At 43.0% G+C, this 26,605-nt stretch overlaps 1 protein-coding gene across 1 annotated transcript in view; it reads left to right on the top strand.

Annotated features, from left to right (window-relative positions):
* The window catches only part of ABTB3 (ankyrin repeat and BTB domain containing 3), a 164,513-nt gene that overhangs the window by 111,548 nt on the left and 26,360 nt on the right, over positions 1–26,605 (top strand). Inside the window, exons 4-7 of the mRNA XM_053944080.1 lie at positions 6,829–6,981; positions 18,908–19,073; positions 22,425–22,514; positions 25,656–25,757. Coding sequence (XP_053800055.1) covers positions 6,829–6,981; positions 18,908–19,073; positions 22,425–22,514; positions 25,656–25,757 — 511 coding nt within the window. The remainder of the gene's footprint in view (positions 1–6,828; positions 6,982–18,907; positions 19,074–22,424; positions 22,515–25,655; positions 25,758–26,605) is intronic.

Genomic DNA, 26,605 nt, shown 5'->3' with positions numbered 1-26,605 from the left:
GTTAGCTTTTCTCCTCCAGTCTTAATTGAGTTGATGGATATGTGTCTGGTTTTAAACTTCTTTTCACTTTTCCTTAACTATTATTCCCTGTGTGGGGAGCAGTCCCTTAGGAAACTCCCATGGGCTGTTATTGCTTGCTTTTCATCTTTCTGCCTTACACGCTCGCATGGACATGCACACAAAAAAAAAAGATGTTCCCTGCACATGCATACACCTGCAAATTGTAGACTGTGGTCATTCATGATTAATGGAAAGAGTTTGGGTTACCACAATTTTGTTTCATGCTTTGGGTAGCTATTGGTGTAGCTGGCTAATTAATGTGATGCAGCCCCTCCTATTAGAGGAGTGTTCCATGCTATTAAAATAATCTTTTAAATAATTTGAACTCTTTCAGAGCATTTCTGTAACTGCTACAGCCATGTGTGTAGTACCGATTATACCTATAGAAAAATTTCAGTAAGAGAACTAGGGAAAAGTGTCCCTGATTTAAATTATTATGTGGTCCAGACTCCCTGGCTAGGGCAGTCTTCAGCAAAGACCAGAAGAGAGTGGAGAGAGAGGTGAGGAATGCTAATGAAAAACAAGTAAAGCATTGGGAATATGGGAGCCCTGCAGTGAAACCTGAATGAACCTGTATATGCAGAAGGGATTACACATGTTTGGTGTGCCAGTATGCCATAGCCTCATGTAACCCTATCTACTTTTATCCACTGTTTGATTGGAAACTTCACATAGTAAAGCTGTAGCTTTGCTGAAGTCAAAATTGAGAGCAGGGTTGATTTGACTTGGAACCACTGAAAAGAAATCCCAGTGCATCCTTACCTAAATCCTCTAGATTTGCATGCTAAATATCAAACTTCCCACTTCCTAGAAATCCCTACAACAATGTTATTGGAGCTGCCTGCAGCGTGTGAGATGGCACACGTTACAAGAAATAGTTCAGGCATTATTGTAGCTTGGCTGTTACATGGCAATATCCTTGCTGGGTTGGGTCTGTATTCTACATCTAATTTATCAAGCTGGACTTCTGCTGTCCATGGGATGGCTATAGGATTTTTTAAATAGAGGAAACTGCATGCAGCCCTGTGAGAACTGCATGGTATCCAGGAGTTCTGTGCTGCACTCTGAATGCTGTGTGTCCTCAGGGATTTATGCCATTGCCAGTCATGTCAAATCTGATGTCCAAACTGCCAGTGAAATATTTGCCTTTTGTGGTTGCTGGCTTAGTCATCACTTTGACTCAGTTGTGTTTCAAATCTTGGCCATTAACGTTTTTAATGCAGGAGAGGCAACAGGGACAGCTCATTCCAGCCCTGGATGTGGGTTCAAAACGCATGATTTGCAGATACCTGTGTGTGGACTCTGCAGCACCAATGTCTTGCACAAAAGCCAAAGGGTAAATCCTTCTTCTGCCTGGGCAGGTCTCTTGAGGCTAGTGTGAGAGCAGGGAGGTTTGAATCCTTCAGCCTGAATGAGATGCAGAACTCGCTACTTGGGTCACCCTTACTTAACTGGGCTTCTGGGGTGGCAGAGCAGCTGCCTAGCATAGACTAGCTGCATGAACTCACGTGGAGCATCAGCTGGCACTGCTGAGTTTCTGGGAAGGATTGGGACTGGCAGCTTTTTGAGGGCATCAAAAAGTATTTGCTCTCTCTGAAGACAAGTAGCTTATGGTGTAAATATAAATGAGTTTTGCAGCCCAGAAACCCGTCTGAAATGTGTGCTCTACATTGGAAAAACCCATGCTTTTCTATCTTTCAGTAACGCTAAAAATGGACTAGCATTTCATATATATTTTCATCATATGTTCCAAGTGAAAACTTGTCAGAACTTAGGATGCTTTTCAATTCATATATTGGAATTTTCTTTAAAAACCACTCATGAATATGTCAACAAACCAAACAAATATAAAGAGCTTTTTACAATGTTAAAGTTGCTGACTCACATCTGCAAAAAAAAAAGTCTCCCTACCTTTATCTAGAAAGGCTTTTTCATGTAAAAGTACAGCCTTATGCTTCTGAGAAGCACCTTTAAATTTTACTTGGTAGCTTTTGCAAATTTAAACAGCAGCGACCTCTGTGTACCAATTTGCCTGTTGTATCCATAAAGGTTGGCAGTCAGCAATCCTTGGCTGGAGTGAGAGAAGAAACTCCACACCTACAGCACCATCACCCTCCTCAGCAGCCAAAGAATCCTGCGAACACGTCATCTGAAGCAATTGTAGCAGTTGAACCAAGTTAAAGCAAAGTCAGGTCTTTCAGCCATGTCCTCTTCACAGCTGGGGAAGCTGAGGCAGGGACAACAGGAGATAACTGTGGGAATTCACATCCCAATAGAATTACGCCTCAGAAATTTCTCTCTTCCCATTGTGACTATCAAGCCAGTCCTTTCCCTAAAGTTTGATTTAATACAGGCCGTGAATAAGTGCATGTGGTGGGGCAAGGGCTCCATAGGTGTCTGGAGAAGAGCAGGGTGAAGTGCCCCTGGAAATAAAGAGGCTGTTGTGCTGCACTTGAAATGATGATTTTTTCCTTGGAGCACTGATTGTCTGGGAATCTCTCATGTGCACTGATGAGCTCTGGGACCTGGAGCTTGCTGTAGGCTCTGCTGGGAACAAGGGGCTGTGGCCCATCCGGGGTTTGTGAGCCTGTGTGAGGAGCATTCAAAGGTGGTGAGTGTTCTTACTCTCTGTAGGGGAGAGGGAGCAGCTGGTGAGGGGAAGAACTGCTGGAAATCAAGGAGAGTGGTTGTGTGTAGTGGCCCTGCTCTGGGCAGAAGGTCGCCTGTAAAGCTGGTCAGCAGCCAGCAGGGATTCTGCACCCTGCAAAGATAGTAGGAACTGTGAAAAACCAGGGCCAGGGATTATTTGGAGCTGGGATTTGTCAGAGTGCTGGTCCTAGTGCTTTGCAAATCTGGCATTGCAGCCAGCTGATATCCAGACAGGAGCTTGATCCATCTTCTCGCAGACCCATACAAAAATAATGAAACATCCTATTGCATTTTATGGTGCACAATTTCTCATGGTCTTCCACCTGACAATTTCTCCTGTTTACATACAGGTAGACTGCTACCATAACAACAATAACATACTACTACTACTGCTAATAATAATGGAAAAAGCCTGAGTTATTGCATATGCATGACAGGATTTTTAATATCTCTGTCTGCCAGCAGGCAAGGGAAGGAGGAGTGGTGGGCAGCCCAGGAAGGCTGTGTGTGGCTCTGGAGGGAGTGCAGGCTTTAGGGAACCCCTCATATGATTACATTTAGGTTCCCCCCATGGCATCTGCTTTTCTGATGAGTCATTCTGTAATTCAGAGTGCTCCAAAGACATCAGCCCCACAAAACTGAGATAAGTTTGAGGTCTGGTGGGGTAGGGAGGGGTAGTTTGCCCTGCTCTAGAGGGAGGGTGCTGGCAGGGAGCTGCAGTGTGTGAAGGCAGTGGGGAGAAGGACCTCTGATAGCCAGCACAGTGAGGACTTGTCCCTTGTGGGGTAGTGCCAGCAGGGTGTTGCTACCTGCAGAGGTCCTCAAGGCATAGGAGCTTATGGGACCTTGAGCTGTCCAAAACTAGATGTGAGAGGAGTGCAGGGTGGCAGGAAGAAGCAGGGAAGGATGCTGCCTGGGAGGAGGAACCAGAGATTTGAGGGTTGGTGGAGCACTCATAATTGCTTTTTATGATGAAATAGGAGAAGGCACCCCAAGAGGAACCAGCTGCCCCCTTGCCAAGGGCAGAGGGACAGGGCCCAGAAGGGTCCAACCCTTTGGGGATGTGTTTTGTGTTGGCCTCCCCCAGCCCTTCCCCACCTCCCAGCTCTTGTGTGTGGGATGGGAGTTGCTCTGTGCAGAGACCTCTCCCTGCATCCTGGTCTGGCATATTTTTCCATTTAGACGTGAGCTCAGGAAAACACAAGTCTGTGCCAAAAAGCTTTTTTTTTTTTTTCTTTTTTTACCTTTTTTTTTTTAAGTCCATACTTAGCTTTAAACTACATGGAATTAGAGGATGGAAGCATGCATTTAAAGTTAAGCACAGGTACAGAGAAGGGCTGGAGGAGGAGGTCAGAGCAGTCACTCACCTGCAGCCTGGGTAAGGTGCTTGTGCAGCAGCTGGACTGCTCCTGATTTCCCATATCTTTCAGGCAGAATCAAGCTGAGCACCATGGTTAGATTCGTTTAATTAAACCATGTGCTTCCAAAGCATGTAACTAGGTGACTTATGTGCTCTGTGTCTGCTCTGGAACACAAAATTACTGTTTGGTACCTGCCTTTGTACCACAGATAAATCAGTGTATATGCCAGTGATGTGATGCATTTGGCTAACCCATTTTCACACAGTGCTGTTGAAAAGTGAAATATTTCTTGCTGATGTCACATTGTCTTGTGGATTATCACACCCTTATAACTCTGTGTTCCTCTTTCCTCTTTGGCACACAAGCAGTATTTAAAAGAAAAAACCCAGCCCTTCACACGGTGCACAGATTCTTGAAGGGTATTTTTAACCTATTGCACTCAGCCATATTTGGTTCTCTTCTCAAAATACAAATTTCCTGACATGCAGAGATGATTTTTCTTTCCCTTGGAAAAAGGAATGTAATATGTTGTGAGCAAACTCCATATCCTCATCTAGGGACTGAAATTGGACTTTATAGAAAATTTCCCCGCTTCTGCAGAACACTGATTCCCTTTTCTCTTGGGATTTATTGCACCAAATATCCCTGCTCATTTCTGTTTCTCTGTTGAAATTTGCAAGACTGTGAAAGGAAAAAAAAAAAAACCCAACAATTTTATAGTGCAATTATCTGAGTTCCTCTAAATATATTTATTTGCTTGACTCCTTACTGTGGTGGGGCAGATTCTGTGCTGGGTGAGTTTCTGTCCTGCACAAGAGGAGGAAGAAGTGTGAACCTCAGCCACAGTCCTCTGCTTTTCTGTTTGCCCAGCAGATGTTACAGGAAGGTGCTGTACAAGCCTGTCTTCATTCCTCTGATCCAAACTGTGTTCACTCATGCAAAACATAACCTTGAATTGAGTTTTCCTTTAATTGTATTCCTAGAACCAAGTTATATCTTAACTACATGCAGTTTTACAGTATGATTTGCATCTCCCCTTCTGCTGTCTGCTCAGCAAGTGATGAAAAAACTCCCATTGATCACTTGTTCCCAGGTATTTCATGCCTCAAAAGAGGGTCTCTTCTCCTCTGAAGATGACCTGGGAAGCAGTCACCTTCCAGGTACAAATACACTCCTGCTTTCCCCCTTTTCCTCCTCTGGCTCCCACCACTCTCAAGACAAATGATCTGGGTTAGGAAATTGTTTTGTGTGAGCTGTGGGATGTGATCTTCTGTCCTTATCTGCCTCCTTAGGTGGCTGTGGCAGGCCTGGGGAGAGCAAAAGCCTTGGAAACAAATGCAGCCCGGTCTTGAGGTGACGGTGATGTGTTGGAATAGAAAAACTATGGAAGTGGCAACTCAGCCAAAGATGTCATATTTCAAAAAGAGGTTGTTCATCTACATGCCTGTGAGATTTGGGAACCCAGTGTCCTAGGGAGAGTCAGTGGCCTCAGGGCTTCTCTGTCCTTTGGCGCTTCTGAAGTATCTCATCCCCCTCAAGAATATTAATATCAGAGCTATGTAAAGCCAAGTCGTCAAAAAGGGAAATAAATGCATAGAGAGCTATAAATAGGAAAAGGATATTCCAGAGTCAACATCTTCTTAAATAATTTTTCTCAGGGTATAACTTTTTTAGGTAAAGTTGTACATTTAAAATGTAAAATATTTGCCTACTCTGCAGCTAGTACAGGCTTTTTTTCCCCCTTCCTCCATGAAAAGGGACTGCAGAAGGAAAGGCAAGCAAGAGACTTGCAGTGACCTTCAAGGTGTTCAGCTACAGTTATTTTATTAGTTTTCCTCTGAAACAAAACTTGAAGCTATGGTTTTTACTTGTGGTTCGGCATCTTTCTCTTGATTCCCAAATAATTCTTTGCATATATGGAGCGAACTGTGTGCTGCATGCTTCATCTCCAGCTTGGGCAGCTCTTGGTGGGACATGGGGCTGTCCAGGTATTGTGGAGTGAAGGACCATGTCTCTGATAGTGCCCTGACTTTGTGAGAGTGTGGCCCAGAATCCCAGCATTCACTTTGGGGGCACTTTTGTTTGTTCTTTGGCAGAACAGCTGGTACCCAAAGCTGTAGCAGTTTGATAGTGCTAAAAGTGGGACTAAGAAGTCTGGATTCTGATTTCTGACCTCGCTCACAGCTAACCTTCACATTGGCTGCAAAATTCCCCACTTTCAGCACTGAGCACAAGATGCCCATTGCATCGGCTGGAGATGCTGGAGACTTTCTGGGGCATTCCCTCTCTATCCTTGGCATCTCAGTGCTGGGGCATCCCCTCTCTCTGCCCAGGTCTGATCTCCTGTCCATATTGCAAAGAGAACCCAGGCCAGCACATCAGCCAGAGTGGGATGTGGTCCTGTGCCAGACTCCTGTCCTCCTTTTGGGATTACACTATGTGAAGGATGGGAGGAGGGCTTGCTAGTTGGGTGCACTGACCTCGCAGAGCCCCATGGATGAGCATGGCTCATAAATCTCGCTCTCCAAATAGTGCTGCCCTGGAGATAGGATGAGACATCTTGATTTAGACCTATTTGAAAATTGCTGAGCTGGTTTACTCTCCCATTCTTTCCTTATCCTTGCTCCCTTCTCTCTGTACATATTTATATTCTCACACATATATGCACATGCACACACCCCCCTGCTCTCTGCTCCTCTCTACCTGTTGTTGTGATGCTGCTAGTGTGCCTTGGCACTGATGTCTGTGTGCTCCCCAGGCCGTTCATCGTGCTGCCTCCGCTGATGGAGTGGATTCGGGTGGCGGTGGCTCACGCGGGGCACCGGCGCAGTTTCTCGGTGGACAGCGATGACGTGCGGCAGGCAGCCAGGCTCCTGCTGCCGGGAGTTGACTGCGAGCCCCGACAGTTAAAGTAAGTCCCCGGGATGCAGATCGGCTGCTCTGTGCGCAATGTGTTTCTCTTTCCTGGGGAACAGCGGGCGGGCGGGCACAGGGCTCTGTTGTTGCCTGGGAGGTGCTGAGATGCTCCAGCTCTCACTGTGTGTGTTGCACAATCAGCTCCTGGTATTTGCTCACATCCGTGGATAAGCTGGTTGCATGGTAATGGGTGCCTGACTATCTCACAGCTCGATCGAGCCGGTAATCTGCTCACCAGAGCTTACATGGTGGTGGGCTTTTTTTTTTCCTCTTCCTATTAGGTTCTGCTTGCTAATGAGGGGCTGAAACCTTCTGGTAATTGTCTGATTCACATTGCTTTGCTATGAAATACTGAAATGTAATTGGCAGGGCTGCAGATATTTTTCAGGGCTTTGTTTTCAGCATTAATGCTTAAGGGCACATTTAAACTTAGAGGTAAGACTACTTCTTAGAGTAAAATTGTATTTTTCATGCTAATGTCAACTCAAAATACTTGTAAATGTCAGCCTAGATAATTTGACTTTTTCGTGTATCAGATGTGACCTTTTGGTTTCCTAATGAAGTCTTAAAGTATTTATTGCCAGGATATGTTTTTAGTGTCTGTTTTGCCTTATTATTATGTACTTGGATAAAAGTACTTTCTAAGACTGTTCTGGAGTCAAGAATATGTTTGGTTTTGATGTTTGTATGAAAAGGCATTCTGAATCTGCCAAAGCAAAAATGATTCACTGCTATTGCTTCAAAATATGTAACAAAACCCCAATTTCCATCAGTCTGCCTCTTGATACAGCAGTGGATGCATTCTTTCCTGCATCACAGAAAGCAGAGAGCTGGTTTACATGATTAGCTGTGACCTGCATGGGAGCAGCTGCCTTCTGTTGACTCTGGCCTTGACGTGCTCTTTCACCACAGAGTATAATACTTGACTTCTAGATCTACATAGGCTTTTTATAGTCACAGCTATTCAATATTTAATTGAAAAAAATATATGGAATTTCAAAAGCCAAATCATGAGCATTTCAGATTTCAAACCTTGGCTGTAATTGCTTCCCTTTGATGTGCCCACCATGACCCTCATTTCCAGAAGTGCTGCATTCTGTGTCCCTACTGAAATGTCAGGACTTACAGATACAGGTACTACACACTGTCTGAAGACCTGGTAGTTGGTTCTGAAAAGGTACAATTAATTTAATACCTCTCCAAGTATCTAGGTAGGATTGCAAATAAGGCAGTAATGTTTCTATTCTATATGCTCTGTCTTAAAAATTAAGGTAGATACAGTAGAATACGTGTGGATTTAAAAAACCCACAATATATGACCCAAAATTTTGTTTTGACAGTGCGTATGTGCGTTACACAATTTTAGTTTTTATTAGGAAGTTTCAGAATAATTTGAACTTGTGGAGAGTTGTATTAGACTGCAGAAGAATGTACTAATTATGGGGAACAAATCAGCACTTAGTTTAAAGTTACCATCAAGAATTCATTTCATAAAGAATACAAATGATTTGTTGTCTTGCTTGTCTTAAAAGTGGGAATGAACCTGAAAAGCATACCCTGAGATTAATCAGACGAGAATGAAAAGGGAAAACTATTCCAGAGACAAATTCTAGATTTTAGAGAGACTAGCCTTTGCAGTGTGTCTGTATTTGACTGCAGGGGCTGGATTCATCCATTGATGTCCCAAAATGTCAGTCTCTCTGCTGTGCTGGCAGATGAGCGTTCGTGTACCTTGGGTTTTATTTTGAGGTCTGTGCCTACTGCTGGTGTAGTGCAGCAGGTTCTTTGCGTAGCTGCAAATAAGACCTTGGCTGCCTGTAATCCTGAGATCAAAGGGAAGACTGAGCTTTTCTGAAGAGCAATGTGAGTCATCAGGATGTTAATTTGAAACTTTGCAGCCTGTAATTTTTTATTTGTATTCAGCAGACCCTCAACACTCCTGATTTTCATAAACCAAACACCAACCCATCACTCCTCCCCATTAGGGAGGGTGCCTTTCCAATTCTTAACTCCTCAAGGACCATCAATTCCATAAATTTTAGTACTGGGGGTGGGAATACAGCAACTTTTCAGGGAAATGGTTCTTCAAGTAAACTGCATGATGGATGGAAGCCAGAGGATTTTGAGTGCAGTTAGCTTGATAAATTTTGTGACTTCTATGGGAAGGGTTTATTAAATAGAACCTTGAAAATGGTTCAATTTCTAGGCTTTTGGTATCAGTGTTCTTTAGTCCCTAAAACACAGAGACCAGAACCCAAAAGTTCTCCTGGTCCCAGGTGATACTGCATCATTCCACGGTGTTGGTTCACAACCTGTCATTGCAAGTACATAAAGCAAAATCAGCTTCCACACTGGAAAAACATGCATATGGGGAGAGAGAGAGATTGGCAGGATCTCAAAGGCTATGACGTTCAGGAACAGTTCGGATAAAACCCAAATGTTCAGCTTCTTATCTGAACTACAGCATGGAGGTCTCCCTGCAAATTCATGTGACACTTCCCAGCACAATCACATACTCCAGCAGTGAGGTTCCCATTCTGTGGCTTTGTAAATCATCTCTGCTTTTTTCCTGCCTTTCATTCCTCTCTTTGGCCCTTTTTCTGAGCCTTTTAAAGAAACCCATCACTTTAATTTCTTCCAATGTTTTCCTCTTCTGAAAGAGGAGCTGCTCTTGCTCTGTGTAGAGGAGTGAGGGAAGCTGGAATCAGTCAGGAGGTGCTTGTCTCTTTCCTGATCTCTTTTTATTTTACAGCAACAGATGTGACAGAAAGTTTCTTCCCTCTCATCAGCTTTGGCAGATTAGCAGGGATGTAAATGTTCACCTTCCCCCAGGAGTGGAAGTTTTAGACAGACCAATTGTTTCCACCTTTTGCAGGGAGATAGGTTTCACAGATGGGTTGAGTGCTGGATGCACAACAGCTCACTGAGACAGAAACCCGAGTAGTGTCCAGGATATTGTCATAGTGGGACAGCACACTTAAATAAAGCCTCACCTATACCCACCTGAGGCAGCTGGATGTAGTCAGTTGAGGTGGCTCTCTCAGGTAGCAGGGTACTCTGCTACCTATTCTAGAGTTTTTATTAATGAAGGCATGAAGGTAATTTTTTTGTCTGAAAGGGGCCTGATGTAAAAACTATGTTAACCTGTCTTTCTACTGTAATAAGGTAGCACACTGCTCAGCCTGCACAGGCACTATCTGGCTGCAAACAGATGTTGGCTTCTCCTCACCGTCATATCTGCAAGGGGTCCCTTTCCCCTTGCTCCAGCTAAACAGAAGAAGCTCTTTGCACATCTTTCCTTCCTCCATTCTGTGGGATGTTTGTTTGAAACAAACCCCAGTGTGTTAGGCATGTGGTGGGGAGGATCACTGGTGCGTGACTGCATCTGGCGGCTGATGGCAGAGAAACAGAAAGGGAGGAACATCCTGTGTTGCTCAGCTCAAAGGCTGCTGTGCCTTTTATCAGGGTCAGGGGCTTCATTTCTCGTGGCAATATATCGTGGCAATCCTGGAGGATGTAAAGATGCTGGAAGACCAGTTAGAGGTGTGCATCAGTGCCAACAGATGCCATCACCCAAGAATTTTAGTGAATACTTTGCCTCTGGTTTGCGGGGTGGGGGGGGGGAATCCTGTTGGAAAAGGAGAAACAAATAATAGCAACAAGGTTATGAAAATGGAAAAACAGTAATAAAAGAAGAGAAAATGATGCAGCTTAATGCACTCAAATCAGGATGACCAAATAACCTTGATTCCAGCAATGAGAAAAAGCTGCCTCACAAAACCAGGGGGTCAGAGGGAAATATTTTTAACAAAGCCTGGAGTGATGCCGTAACTCTAAGGATTAATAATAGTAATGCCCAACATTTGAAAAGGATGAGAAATGATCCAAGGAAAATTCCAGGCTGTTAATGCAAGGCCTCTGAATGTTTTTTCAAGCAAAGGCTGATTAAAGACATGTTGTTGAGGGAAAAATGGGATAAAATGTGACACAGATTTTCTAAAGATAGATCTTGCCCGGCTAATCTAATAACTTTTTTGATAAGATAACTGATTTTCTACCCCAAGGAAATTCAGTAGAATTTCATCTCTTTGGACTTGAGTGAAGATTTGATACAGTCCATGCAGGGATCTATTAAGACAAGAAGATAGGGGTTAGTAAGGAAATTGGAAATTGAGCAGGAGCTGGCTTTGGGTGAGGTGACAAGGGCTGGGTTGGCTGAGATGGGGTTGCAAGCAGAGACCTTCAGCTCTCATTCTTAAAAACTGGTATTTTTTAATTTTCAGAAAGGGTTTTGGCACAAATCATAGCAGTGTGCTCATGAAGTTAAAATTTGCTGATGCCATGATGCTGAGAGGCATTGTCCTGACAGAGGAAATTTGGGAAATCATCCAGGAAAAAGTGGATGACCTTGAGGGCTGGGATGGAATAAATGGGATGAAATGCAATTTTCCACAAATGGAAATGCAGTTCTCCACAAATTGAAGGCAAATGTGTTTTTAAAATAAAAATATACAAACTGCAGTGTATATGTAACATATACACTATATATGCATCTTAATATATACTATATTGAGAGCAGAGTTTTGGAAGGGTGGTAAAGGCTGTAGAGAGTATTTAATCTCAGAATGATTGTAAACCACAAAAGTGGATTTTTCCTCAGCCATGAAAAAAGCAAATACATTTTGAGTCTGCATTGGGAGAGGTATTTCCAGTAGAAACAGAAAAGTATTGGTGCCATGTGAAAGTGGTAGGAAGTGATGTGGCAGCACAAATCCTGTGTCCTGGGCAAAAAAAATATTCCCTTTGGACCAGGTAGAAAGAAATGGGCTGGGGTGATTTGATTTTTTAACAGAATGTTCTCATGGAGACAAACACGAAGAAAGGGGCTCATTCAGCTGAGCAAAGTGTGTGCTGAGGGAATCTGTGGCTCTTCTCCAGAAATACATCAGGAGTAAACACTTTGCAAGGAAAAATGCACTATTTAAAGGTCAGCATGGACACAGAAGTATGTGAGTATTAGCAGGTCATGCTAAGCTCAGGTTGAAGGTGTAGAGGTACCCAAGCCTTGCTGCAGCACAGGACCAGGTTTATTAACCTCTCCCATGTGCTCCCTCAGCTGCTGCCATTCGCAGGCTCACCCAGCACTCGGAGCTGCATTTGCAGTGGTGGTCCAGAAAGATCTCTGGGCAAATGCAGGGTCTGAGTGCATTTGGGAAATCTGTCTTTAACTGAAAATCAGTCCTGATTTCCAATTTGCCTTGTTCTGGGAATACCTGTCTGCTTTTCTGTCTGGGACCATCCCTCTTAATGAAGGCTCTCTAGGAAAATGGATTGGATGGATTGGATTATCACTCTCAAAAGTAAATATTTTTGAACATCCTTGGCTCATTCAAGAGAGCTTTCTTAAAACCATGGAAAGGGGAAAATACAGTGATGTAAAGGGAAGATTTGTTATTTTGTTGTTTCAGAGCAGTCTATGCCATTTGCTGTGTCATCGTACTACTATATCACGTGTTCAATTCTAACTTCAAAGTGAAAGCAGAAGAGTTGCATTTAATGTTTTATTTATGGAAATCTTGTGCTTGTACTAAAGCATGGAAATATAAATGGACTTTAATAAATAAAGATTAGAAAACAGAAAAAATATTTCCACTGCTCTTCCTTCTCTCTTAAAATCTGTTGAGTAAAGGGGCTGAGTTTCTGGAGAAAGAGAGTATAAAATTGCCAAGAAATTCTGCTATTTAATTAGATACAGCCACCTTCAAGTAGGAATGGTTGGTGTTTGCCTAGCTTCTTGAATGTCCTTGTTTTTCCCACAAATTTTCACTAATCTTTTAACACTAGCCATGGCTATTGCTGTAATTAGATACAAAAATGTGAGCAGTAGCAAACAAGCTACTTGACAAAATCCAGCAGTCCCTTGGGACAGATGGTGCCAGCAGATGAAGGAGATTTTATTACTTAGAGTTAGAGCATGGGTTTCTGAGGTGAATCTCAACCTGTCCTGCCAAATGTCTGCTTGAAGACAGCAGTAATAAAAAAATAATATTAAAGAGAAGGACCTTGGCCTCATGTTCTCCTTCACTTTTAGGGGGGAATACAGTTGCATTTTTAGGGGCTTTAGGATCCAGCCTTCTTTTTCCCATTACAAGCAATACCATTATTGCTGTCTCATATGCTCTGTCCCTTTATTGCATTCCTGAATATATTACATGCCCCTGTATTATATTTCTGGGTACAATAGTCAGGATTCAGATAACACACCGTTTCCCACTCATTGGTGAAGACTTGTGCTATCCATTTATATGAAAGATGAGTCTGTATGAAAACTTTCCTATGGCGCTGTGACCTTGTTCAAAATCTGAGCTCAGATTTAATTTTGAACACGGTTCCTGACCTATATACACAGAACTGGAGTATTAAGAGTGTTTTGAAATACAGATTTGGGTCTTGATTTGATAGTCGCATCACTTTTTTATTGTATTTTCCAGTATTTGTAACCAATTTATTCTCAGACCTTTGGCAAGAATATGAGGTTGGATAATAAACATTTGGAGTATTTTTTTCTTGTCTTAATTTAGCTCATGATTAAAGTAAATGGAGATACTCTATTTTCTGCTATATAAAGTAGTGCTCTTCATTACTTTGATCAACATGTTTGTGCCTACATTTTCTCCTCTCTCCAAAACTGAAAATGCAAATAATTGTCTCAATATAGTATTTATATTGCAGTTCTATTAATATCAGCATTATACTCCTTTGTAAAGCACCACGTTGGAAAAAAGAGTGCTCACAAATTTAAATCAAATTGTCTGCTGCTCCCACTCTTGCTGTTTGTGTCTGTAGTCTCACTGAAGAGCCCCAGGCAAGGAACAAGACCCTTTTGTGCTATGGGCTGTGCAGGCCAGATCAAAATGGTGATCCATGACCCCAAGAAATTCAGCATTGCAAATGCATGTATATTGCTGCCTAAAAGACAACTCCTTCCAGGCTCCCAACCAGCTGAACTATAATTTCTGACTCAAGATCTCATTCGTATTTAGGACAAACTGGATAGATTCTACAAAGCTAAAAAGATGAACCTTATTAATAGATTATACTTTTTTCAGTTGAAAGGGCTGGTGATGGAGTCCCAGGTGAACAAACAAGGTTCTGATGCTTGGCTATCAGTGCAGTGATCTGTTCATTTGAGCCGTGGGGAACGTTTGTCCTGCTGCTCATCACACACTGCACTCCATTTCTTTTGAATCAGCTGCGTCTACCAGTTACGATGGAAACACTTTGCCTTTGAATCATCCATTTTCCCAAATGTATTCAACCCATGAGTAACTTATTAAAGATCAGCACAGACTCTCTCTTAGCCAGTCGAGTGAAACTGAAAAAAAAAACAACATCCCTTGTGTTTAAAGCACTGCTGTAGAAGTGCTGCGTTATGTTTTTGTAATGTGAGTTTGGGAAAAGAAAAATAATTTGCTCTACTGCTAGGACCCATTACAAATGAAGAAGATTATCTTTGACTCCTTTCAGAGGTTTGAGTACTTCAGAATATGATGCAGTGCCATGGTCACCATGCAGTGTTTGACAGTGACCATTTGCACATAATTAATGTTACCATGGCACTCCCCATATAAAGCCACAGTCCGTTTAATTATGTGCAGTGGCAACACTGTAATGATCTTGAAGATAACAGCTGTAGAGGCAGTATCTGTCAGGAATTAAAAGAGGACTTGGAGAAAATTGTATTGCATTGTGAGTTAAAAAGTGTGGTCACAATTTTACTGCAAATGTAAAATTGAAATTATTTCATTTGTTTCTAATTTTCCTTTTATTTTTAAAGGTAATTGTTGGCTTGCTTCACACTAGGGAAGGGAGGGAGTTGACAGGCTCTGTGATTGAATGAACCCCTAAATTGGAGGGGTGTTGAGCACAAGGCCTGTGATAAGTGTGCATTATTAATTCAAACATATTATTTCTCCATTCTGGGAATGGGAGCATTATGCAGTGGTGATGGTGGTGGTGCCAAGCAGCCTGCCCAGCCCCACAGGTTGCTAAATATGGAAGTTCAGAATGGACTGTGTCTTTAGAGAGGGGTTATCAGTCTCAGAGGATGTTGATCAGTCCTACCTTTGTCACTGTATCATCTCTGTGAGACCTCAAAGTTTCCCTGACCCAGCCAGCATCTGGTGTGGTGATGTCTTGCCATCTTGAGACTGTCCCTAGGTAGAAGCAGAAGAGCATTGGGCCTCCATGATCCTCTGTTCCTCCCATCAGCCTTCCCAGCCCCTTTGATGAAAATGTACCTTTTCTGCAGGGTGAGGTCTTGGGGAAAGGATGACCTGTGTGAATGCTGATGGCTGGCAGACTCTGGCAACAAACCAGGGTAGCCTTGGAGGGGACATCCTGCTGTTGGGCTGGTGTCAGCCTCCTGTGCACTTGGAAAGATCACAAAGACATTTTGGCAAAAGCTGACAGTGCAGCTGGGGAGGGCTCCAGCTCTGCGTGCATGTATGCTCTGTTCCCTTGCTGAGCAGGCACAGTTTCACAACTCTAAAAACTGACCCTGTGTATTTAGCTGACTTCACTTGTTCCCCATCAGCCTTGTATTTCAAGCTTTTTCCCATCCCTTTCCCACCTCTTCAGAGCTTGTCAGTATGTTTGCTTCAGTCCAAAGTGAAAGAGTCTTGAGTGAGTCAAGCCTGGGAGTATATTTGATTACTTTTTTTTTATCTTGCATTCTTTAATGTTTGTGATTCTGGATGGTGTCCATGATGGAGCAGTGTTCCCTTACGCAGTGTAAGATGGAGCAGACACCCTCTGCTTCTTTTTGGAATCAGTATTATGCAGTGAATGCTAAGAAAGAGAACCTGGGAGAAAATGCAGTGCTGTGTTGCCTTAGGTTTGATTTTTGATGGGTTTGGGTTTTTTTTTAATTTTCCAGTTTTCATTTTGAAATGTGACAGCTCGGTCTGTCTGCCGTGCAATCCTCCCAGCTGGCCTTCTCCAGTGTTAAAAGTGATGCTGTGCTTCTCTATTTGTACTTGTAGTTCCTGATCATTTTTTGATGTCTCTTGACTGCTTTTTATCAGTACATGTTGAATTTCTTTTTTCTTAACTCATTCATCTCTCTGGCTTTTCGAGATGTTGCTTTCTCTCCTCATGCTCTTCTTCTTTCCTTTGTGTCATGCTCCTGTTCTAATAAACTCACCAGTTTGATCACTATCTAGTTTATTAGTCAACATATGGTAATACTCACAGTGATCCTGCCTGGGGTATAAAAAAGGCAGTAGGCCACTGTCAGTGGTACTAAGTTGTGGTTTCTTGTTTTGTGAAACTTGGTCTAGCTCAGACTTTGTCAGCGCTGGTGTCCTACCCGCTGTGCAGGCACTCCTCTGCATCCACGTTATTGTTGCACTGTTTCTACAGCTGTAGCCCTTGGACCAAGACACTTATCCCTCCAACTGACTGAAGAGTATTGATTTGCTGATACTAAATATCAACAGGAATTTATGGCTCTCCTTCCTTGACTATAGTAAGCAGGTGAACTGACGCACTTTTAGGAGACCAGAGCCAATTCATGGAGGAGTTCTTGATGATTTTCGAACCCATGCCAGAGTAGAGATCTGGGGAGCCCATACAAGCTAGGTGAGATAGGTCCTTGTTCTTTTTTCCTCCTTTCTATGGGTGTGCAATCCAAGTCAAAGTTTGGCTTTTTTTTGAAAAGGAGATGATCAACTATTATTTTTATGCAGCTGGGCTGACATCAGTGGAGCTCTGTCAGACAGAGTCTGACCCATTTTATTCAGTATATGTTACATACCTCAGTACAAACGATGAAGCAGTGAATTAACACAGGCAGTGATTCATAGCAGCAGACACCTCTGCAGAGGATGTCTAGATCTTTCCTTAGCGGCACTTTGCTGAGGAGCCACCTTGTTTTCAGCCCAAAATCATCTGGGAATGCCATCTGCCGATGGGAGGTCTCTCCTCCATGCACCAACCCCACCCCCCCACCCCCCCGCTAAATTCTGAACATGCTTTATCTTTGCCATGCCATAAAGGAGGGCACAGATGATCTCCAGCATCTCATGCTATGGGGGTAACAAGCACCAAATGTTGCTGTAGCTCTTGTGTCAGAAATGTGCCATGTGGTGTGAATGCATTTAGCCTCGATTGCTCCCATGGATCTCAGTGTCAGTGAGCTCAGCCCTGCATATGTCTGTGCTGGTTTTGCTTTTTACTTAAACTCAGTCAGAAACTACTGCAGAAAACCCAGCCTTGCTGTGTGTTGCTTTCTTCCTCTCTGCTGTGGGCACATTGCTGGTGCAGAATCTGTTATTGCTGTTGCAGTGTGTTTGTTGTGACTGAGTGTTGTGCATTAATCTTGCAGCATCCTGTGGTGATAGAACGTCATCCCCTGAGTGGTGATACTCCAGGCATACCTTTTTTTTTGCATTCTTAGGACATGAACTTTTTTTATCAGTCAAAACCCAAACTGAGCAGTAGAATGAACATCAACAAAACATCTGGTGTCCTTCAGACTGGATGTGGCCCAGCACAGCAGAGAGCAAGTCTGAGATCGGATGCCGGTTTCAAACCTGTAGAAGCTTTGATCAAAACACTTTGTATTTTGCATTTCACTTTCCTTCCTCTGTTGAAAGAGGAAGAGCAGCAGCTATTGCTACATGCCACTGCTTCTATATAAATATATTTGTGCATAGTGCTGTTAAATATTAAGCAGTGTTATATATTTTATAAAGGTCTGATAAAGCACTTTGAAGAAGAAATTTAAATGATAGTGATATGCTGTTTCTTCTATTTTTCTTTTGATTTGCTGGGTTTTTTTACATATGAAATAGAAAAACAAATATTTGATGTATGCTTGACTTTTTCACTTTTCATCTCTATTTTGTTTTTCCTTCAAAAGTAGCCCCTCATTTTCTGACCTAGGATTTTTGCAGATTTAAAGAGGTGTTTTACCAAACAATCCTTTTATCCAAGTTCACACCAAAAGCACTGTGGATTTGACTCCACCCTCTGCCCCAGACACTCCTCAGCATGAAAGAAAATCAAATCTGTCTTTTAGCAAGATGAAACCAACTTGGATAAACATTAGATTTGAATTGCCTGGCTCTCTCTGGAGCTGTAGAGTCACAACTTGGCTAAATAACTCCTAGCCCTTCTTTCATTTGAAATGAATATCAGTTCACAGTTTGAAGATCTTTTGAATAAGACCTTAAAAGAATGACATCTTGTCTGTTAGACACAGCCAGCAAGGATTTGTGGTGTTTTGCCATGACTACCTGGTGAGATTGCCTGCTCCTCAGTTGTATAGTGGTCTTATGTACATGTGGCCCTGCTTGGACCAGGTGCCCTCCAGAAGTTCTGCTCAACCTCAACCAGCCTATGATTCTGTGACTTGCACTTTGTGCTCCAAAAAAGCTTCCCTGTTACTGGGACTATGCTGATAAGATCCTTGAAGGTGTTTGGAGTGACATTATTTTCTCCTTGGTGTCTTGTCAACGATTATACATTCATTTGATGTAAGTTCAAAGCTTACTGAAGTCATTGAAAGTTTTCAGGCATCAGGGGAACTGGATAACCTTGCCATGCAGAGACAAAAGTTGTGGTGAGAATGTATTGTGCATTGCTTAAACAGGGAAACAAAATCAAATGAAAGCTGTGCTATTTTCCCCCAGTTTCTATTGAAATTTATAAGTTATCCCATGAAAGATAGACCAAGGGCAGTCTCCCATTAGCTTGCATTATAATTTCCCATTCAGCATTTCCCTTGCACATGCAGGTCAAAGGAGAATGGATGCATGCATGACCTAAATCCTTCAAAACCAGGGCACAGTATTATTTTCCTGGGGAGGTCTGTCCTCTGGTTGTCCTCTGAGGGAGTTGGTTTCTCACCCCCGCAGGATCGACGACTGTTTCTGTGCCTCTCGGAAGCTGGATGCAGTTGCCACCGAGGCCAAGTTCAAGCAAGACCTGGGTTTCCGGATGCTCAACTGCGGCCGGACGGATCTGGTTAAGCAAGCCATATCCTTGCTGGGGCCAGATGGGATCAACAGCATGAGCGAGCAGGTAATGGGATAGACATTCACAGGAGCAGCTGTGGAATGGGAGAGGTTTGTCTGCTTGTCACAGGAAATGAGCCCCAGCTTTCAGCTCTACATAGACAGGACCTTAATGCTTCCCCTTTGTTGAGTTAAAGCACTGCCAGGTGAACGTCCACATTAAGTGAGGTCATTTTGAGTTGTATTGGCTTGCCAGTACTGAGGTGACTCAGCATGAGGGCGACTGCATCCCCTGAAATCTTTTTAACAGTGAACTGTGTCGAGTGAAGGCAGAGGAAGATCCCAAGAGAGCTTAGTGTTGAGCTAAATACTTAAAACTGCTTCAGTGCTGTGAAACAGGGCTTTGTGAGGTGAGCAGTCTTGCACTGCACACAGCTCTGGGATCTGTCAGCACTTCATGTGCACCACCCAGCCTGTCAGTAAATGGTTAATTGCTGGTGCTCTTTAATGGATTTCAGTCCAGTTCGAAGGGACCTCACAGACGTGAAAGTATCTCTGCAGTTACCCCTCCACTGGTCATTGTGGCCAACATCCACCAGTTGAAGAGCCTAAATTTCCTTGGAGTTGCACCTGGTGAGGCTGGTGGTTGTGCATGGGGATAAAGCTGCCCTCTGCAGCTACCTACTGGCACCTGTCTGCTGGACTGTGATGCTCACCAAGGTGGTTCCCCCTTCCCAGAGGGAAATGATGGCTATGAATACTAACCTTTCCTTTTGAAATAGACTCCTCTGACCCTTCTGGTGCCCCTGATGAAAGTTTGTCGCTGCGTGTTCCCAGAGCTGTGGCATCATTTTTGACAGGAGCCAGCTGGCTGCCACCTCTCAGGTGGTCATGTGGGACAAGAGCTGGACTGTTCATGGGTTTAGGTCTTCTGAGATAAAAGCTGTTCCAGGAATGTGAATTATATTGCTGTTCAGTAGCTTCAGTCTGAGTCAGTATTGTGGATTCATCTGAGAAAAGCTTTAGGAGAGGGCAATACTTCCTAAAAAAAAAAAAAATACACTATCAGACTGCTCATTCCGAGGTTCATACTTTCTAAAATTATTGTTATTTTAAGTTAGTCTGAACCTGGAAACTTCTCACAGCATATTTCCTCTGTCCTCCAGGATGAAAACTGGGAACACTCTGGCTTGATTCATCAAAGTGCCTAATCATATGCTTAACTCTGAACACATGCTTTTACATCCTATTTGAGTGAAAGTTAAGCCTGGGCTTAAATGTTTTGCTGGATCAAATGTCCCACATCTCGCAGGATCCCACATCTTGCAGGACAGAGCCCTAAGTCATACAAAGCTGAAAGAAAGACAGTAATTTCATATTTTGCCAAAAGCCAAATGCCCTTTGTGTTGATTGTACACATTGTTACTGTGTTCCTGTGTGTGCTTCGAACACTAATGATGGGCTCATTAAAAATCCATTCCTGCCACGTGCAGAGAGGGGATGAGTGGTGCTGCAGCACAAGGCTGAGCTACAGGGCAAGCCTGGGGGGACTGGCAGAGGCAAAAGCAACAGGGACAGCAGTGAAGGGGAGGTTTAAATCCTCATTAACTCTTTAAAACCCTGACACTGCAGCATGACATTCTGGGCTCCCTTTAGTCAGTGTTAAGTCCTCATTCAGCTGCAGCAGGGTCAGGACATCTTGCATGGTTCCCAGGCTGAGCTTTTGCTCCGGATGTCGCCACAGGACTCCTCACTGTGGCTGCCCACGTGCAGTGTCTTGCAGGAGGAGCCCCAGCACCGGGTTTTCAGATTCTTTTCTACAGATCTGATTAGACCCCTTGTGCTCAATGAACACTTGACTTATTTATCCAGTGATGCCACTTAGAGAAACTGAAAAACCAGCTGAAGGAACATGTATTTAATTTTAAGCTGCTACCCCATCTTCATGTTTCAAGGCCCAAGCACAATTATTTTGTAATTTGTGTGGTCCTGTTTGTTCCCATAGTGTTTACTGACTGCCAGAGGAAATGCTTTGCCACTGGCTGTGGCTGAAATCCTTTCAAATTCTCTTTGCAAATAGCTTCAAGTCACCCAAGAACTCTTCTTGCCTAGGGTGAACTTATTTTTTCTCAACAATGGCATGAGGCCCCAAGTGCTTATTCCATGAGTACACTGCAGATTGGATCCTGTGAAATGCTCAATGTCTTTCAGGGAGGATCTAAGGACCTTGCAGAGATAAGCATTAATTTATATTGTCTCTTCAGGAGCAGCCTTTCCATACCTAAGGACCCACTACCTTTAACCCTTCATACAAACAAGAAAACTGGGGTAGTTCAGCAAAAAGAGTGGTGCTGGGCTCTTGCTAGGAAGAGCAGTATCACAGCTCTGTATCTGGCCAGGACAGGTACCTCCAGTTTCCCTTCACAGCAGCATTTGGGTTAAAGAGCAAATGGACTGTGGTCTGACAGCAGATTTACTGGGGGACCTCGAGGCAGGCTGTAAACATGCATCAGAGGTAGCTGCTTGCTTCAGGAGATTTACTGCAAAGCAAGTGGTGGCTGTTGGTCAGCACCCCTCACTGTATTTAATAAGCAGCTTTTGCTGTTATAATTTGCAGTAGGTTTAATAATTTTTACGGTAGGTTTAATAAATTCATCTGGACTCATTACCACAGCCGCAGCAGTACTTCCCTTAAGGGAAATAGTGATCAGGCATAGCAGGTATTTCAGATTAATACAAATTGCATTGTGGTGATTCTGTAGTGAAGGGTTACTTAATCTACTTTTTCTCCAAGCAGGACCACGTTTTCTTAGAGCCAGCAACTTGCAACAAAGCTGTCTAGCATTTCATTTAAAATTAAGTCCATGTTTGCTAGGGAGTGCTATACAAAGCCTTGACATTTCCAGCCCCTTACAGTATCTGTGTTGAAAAAGCTGTGCTCAAATCTGACTGATCTTAAAAGGAGCTTGAGATGTTTTAAAGGCTCTTTCAGGAATTGAAAAGTTGGATTTTAAGACACTCTGATCATAGAAAACTGAATAGAATTCTTGTCTTTCTAAAATACCAGTGGTTGCTTTGGTGAAAGCGTGTCTCTGCTGGGGCCCCCAAGACAAAAGTGCTCAGTTTAGTATACGATCGAGGTGAGACTGCCAGCCTCGTTTCACTCACCATGCTGAATGAAGACAACATGAAAAATACAAGCAGTAAGCACAAGTGACAATAAAAATGGAGATTTTTACAAAAATGTTTGACTTTTGCTACTCTTGAGGGGCATGTTTGTAACAGAAGTAATGGCTTTCATTAAATACATGCTGTTAGTCTTGATGATATATACTTAAATAATTGCTTTTAAAAACCAAAGAGAGTTCTGTGTTAAATCTGTCAATTCCTTTGTTTTTTAACTCCACAAAATGACTAGGGCATGACTCCACTGATGTATGCTTGTGTCAGGGGTGATGAGGCTATGGTGCAGATGCTGCTAGATGCTGGAGCAGATCTGAATGCTGAGGTGAGGACTTTTTGTTGGTTGTATCTTTTTTCTGTTGTTTGTTTACATCTTAAACTACCCCCTGAAACTGTAGCGGAGTGAAAATCTCAAGAATGAAAAAGAAAACAAATCTGTTTTATCCGGGATTGGGACCACTTGAAATGCACAGTGAAATCAAATGGTATTTATGTTAACACTGGGATTCACTGCACAGAAGGGGTCCAGTCATTGGACTTAGCCCACAGGTAATAGTGATTTAGTTGTGTTTGCACACTGCAAATGAATACAGGCATTAATTGGCACTAGCCCTGAGCACAGCTCTAATGCTACTAGAAGGACTCACTTAATCTCAGCTGACTTTAAATGAAGAAGGTGAAAGAAACATCCATCTGGTAACTTGCCAAAGCTCAGCATTTCTATGCATATGGATGTTCCAAGTAAGCACCCCCAGCACACAAGATCCATATAGGTTCCATTGTTTCGTTTTACAAAGTGCCTTGGGCTAAAAACTGTTGGATGCGAGGCTTGAAGCTTCCAGAATATGTCTCATTGATGAATGCATATCACAAAATCAGACAATCTGTCCACCAAACAGATTGTTGTCCAACTCAGTGCAATGCAGGTATGTACATTTTTAAAGAGCCATTTGAAAATTCATTAAGAGTTATTTGTTAATGATTCCAGTTTCAATTTGTTGAGGTCATGAGTAAATTAAGCTGTCTGCTTCACTTATCTGTGTTCCATCTGTTCTGTTTGGACTTGAGCGAGCTGATAAATTGGAGTCACTGTTTCAGACAGACGTTTTGCACTTTTAAAAAGTCCAATTTAAAAAGTAGACATGGATGTCACCAGTAGGAGACTGACAGTGTTACTACCATGGCATGGAATCAGCTGGTGATTTCAGTTCCCCAGAGTCAAGCACACCACCCTCAAAGCTGGCAGTAACTGAACAATTGAACCGCTAGTCAGACCAAAGACTGGATGGGCAGGGAGGCTGATCTCTTCCTTAACCCTGCCTTGTGGCTCAGATGTGAGGTGGCATTATTTGGTTCCTAGGACAAATTTTCATTAGGAACAGTCCTCCCGATTGCTCCAGTAATCTTCCAGACTTGAATCAAATGCAAATTTAAACAATTTTGTCTTCCTGAAACTGCTGACATCTGAGAGAACAGCTCCAGTGAGGAATGTGAACCTCCCCAGTTCACTGCTGTAGAGTGTTTGCTCTAAAATCAAATGAAAACACTTTTGGACAAGAACTGTGAATAATTATGGCGTGCAATTATACGATGATTTGTGCACACCACAACCAACTGTGCAAATTGGGCAATTATGGCAAAAAAAAAGGCAAATCAACCATGAACAAAAATAAATTCTCTGTCAGGTGCTGCGTAATTTTCTCCCTTTCACTTTGCAAATATGTTTCCAAAAGTAGCCTCAAATGCTGGGCACCTCCCTCTTTTGATTGCCCACCCTTAGTGAAAATGGACTCATTTCCAGATGTGCTGAGAAGCTGCAGTTTGCTCTGTACTCAGTGGGACCTATAGCCGCTCAGTCAGTCTCATCCTTAAAAGCTTATCCAGGCACAGGTCTTTTGCCAACACTGTGCTGGAGAGAACTCTGACTTGGGAAAAAAAAAAATCCCAAACAAAAACCCCAAGAAAACACAACAAAACAAAAAGGAGCAAAGGAGTTTAAATGACTTAATTTTCTTTGCTGCTTTCTGTGGACTGCCCCGAACAGTGGTGGGAACCATGCTTGAGAAGGAGCTGAATGCATTCACTGAACCTGCCCATCCTTCCCCTCTGCTGCTGTTGCTCCATATCCCAAACCCCAAGGCTTGAGCTGCTCAATCCTCTTCCTCCTGACCCAGCTCTGCTCCTAAGGAGCCCTATGTCCTTGTTCAGAGGCCAGCACACTCCCTGTGGTGCCCTTTGAGCTCTCTCTTTGGCAAATCTGGGTGGTAACAGCCAGGTGCTGGTGCAGATCTGGCAAGCTGTGGGATCTGCACAGGGTATTCAGACTTTGCCCTCATCCCTGTCCTTGGGACTGAGGACCTGCATCTAGCAAAATGCTGCATGTGGTGCTTGGAAATGTGAGCTGCTGCTGGAACTGGATATTTAATGACTGGCCCTGCTCCCCTGTATGGATTAAAGTACTTCAGACAAGGTAGTGAAAGCAGAGCTGGCTGGTGAGACACAGAGATGGTGCATCTTTTACTCTGATTTTAGTCCTCCTCTGAAGATCAATAACAGGATTTTGAATTGTAGTGTCACACTCCATCTGAGTGTGCAGCCTTGGATTGCAAATGTTCATTAGATTCTACCAGCTCTGTGAACCTCATCAATATTAATACCCCCATCTTTAAGACAGGGAAACTGAAGCAAAGAATGGTTATTAATCTTCTCCAATGTCTACATTAGAGGCACCAGGCAATAAGGCATAGAAAATGGAAGGAGCAACCTGAAGAATAGCATTTTGTTTTCTAAGGATATAGTTTGCATCTCTTTCAACTGTTACCACCCAGCACTTTTAGCTCAAATCAGACAGGAGAAGGCAGTAAAAAGGAGATTTTCTTAAACATTTCTGAAGTGACACTCTGCCCCATCACTTTTCAAACTTTTTTTTTTCCCTCTGGTGAGAGAGGAAGAGCCTGGAAGAATGCCTGCAAACTCCAGGGTAGGGCTTGTGATGTGTCTTTCATGACAGCAGTGACAAAAGTACTGATTTGAGTGCAAAGAAATTTGGCTGGGCCTGGAGCAATCCCAAGACCCAGGGCTGTTGGTACATGGCCTGGTGAAGTCAGTGGGAGTGGTCCTTAACTGTAAGTGTCCTGATCCATCCTTACTTCCCCAGTGTGTGCTGTTGTAACCAGCTGTGGATGCTTTGCCCTTGTGCAAAAGAATCTGGTGGCCAGTGGTTTAGATGGAGCTACAGTAGTTGGTAAAAGACTTCATTTGGTAAGAACTCAAATCAAGCTGTCAAATCAGCATGAACAGTTTTAATTTTGAGAAAAATTTTGCAGGAAAAAATGAAGCCAATCATTTTATAAAGCACCTTTCCCAGGTTTTCTGTTTCACTTACTCCCTCACATGCCTGGCTTTCAGGCAGGTTGAATTTTGTTACATATAGCTCTTTAAAAAAATAACTTTAATTTGTTTATAGGTTGTCAGTACTGCTCATAAATACCCATCCGTCCACCCTGAGACCCGCCATTGGACAGCTCTGACATTTGCTGTGTTGCATGGACATATTCCTGTAGTTCAGGTATTATTGTATTTCCCTACCTGCATCTCATTTTTTTTTTCTCCTCTTCAGTTCTAATTACATCCATCTCAAACCAGCATCCTCTTGTCATACTCATATTGGTTACTTCTGCTTCTTCAAGAGTGTACTGATACATGATAGACTTACAAAGTGAATATGGTGTTCAAACCTTAACCAATATGAGGCTTAAACAGGACAATTTTAAAGCAAAGTTGCACCAAAGAAAGTCTGACAACTCCTTGTGCTCCTTCCTGACCACTTGTTTTATATGTTTGTTTATTCATTCATTGCACTTTCTTACACTGTAATATTCTAGCAAACACAAAACTGCTGCCTTGGTGGGAGAGGGGGAGAATCCCTCACTCTCCTTACCCCATCCAGGTGTCACGTGGGATGTGCTGGTTCCGTGCTTTGGCATCTCAAAAGTTGAGAAGGTTTATTCTTCAAAACAGCTGTGTCTGTGACACACTCAAGCACCAAAACTTTGAAGGCCTTAAGACAGAAATGGCCAAGAGGGGGCTGGAGCACAGGCTCCATTCTGCTCTCCTTGGCCACTTTTGTTTTCAGCATTGCTGCTACTTACGTGGAAGTGTCCCTGATGGAGACCACAGCTTTTGGACTCATTGCTGCAATTGGTTCTTAAGAACTGCCTTTCTTTTGGCCATGTCTTCATATAAAAGATGGAGACAATTGAAAAGTGATCCATTTTTGGATGGTGCTGGGCTTCTAGAAGATCATGAAGGAAGGATGCTTGTTGGGCTAACTTTCTTCCATCTCCAGTGCATTACTTCCTAACACTGACCTTACCCCATTTCCCATTCAAAAACACTGGGTTACACTTTTTTGGC

This window comes from Vidua chalybeata, chromosome 5 (genome assembly GCF_026979565.1).
Source record: "Vidua chalybeata isolate OUT-0048 chromosome 5, bVidCha1 merged haplotype, whole genome shotgun sequence".
NCBI classification, from domain to species: Eukaryota; Metazoa; Chordata; class Aves; order Passeriformes; family Viduidae; genus Vidua; species Vidua chalybeata.
Note: the sequence above shows the minus strand (reverse complement) of the source record. Positions and strands in the feature narration are given on the sequence as shown.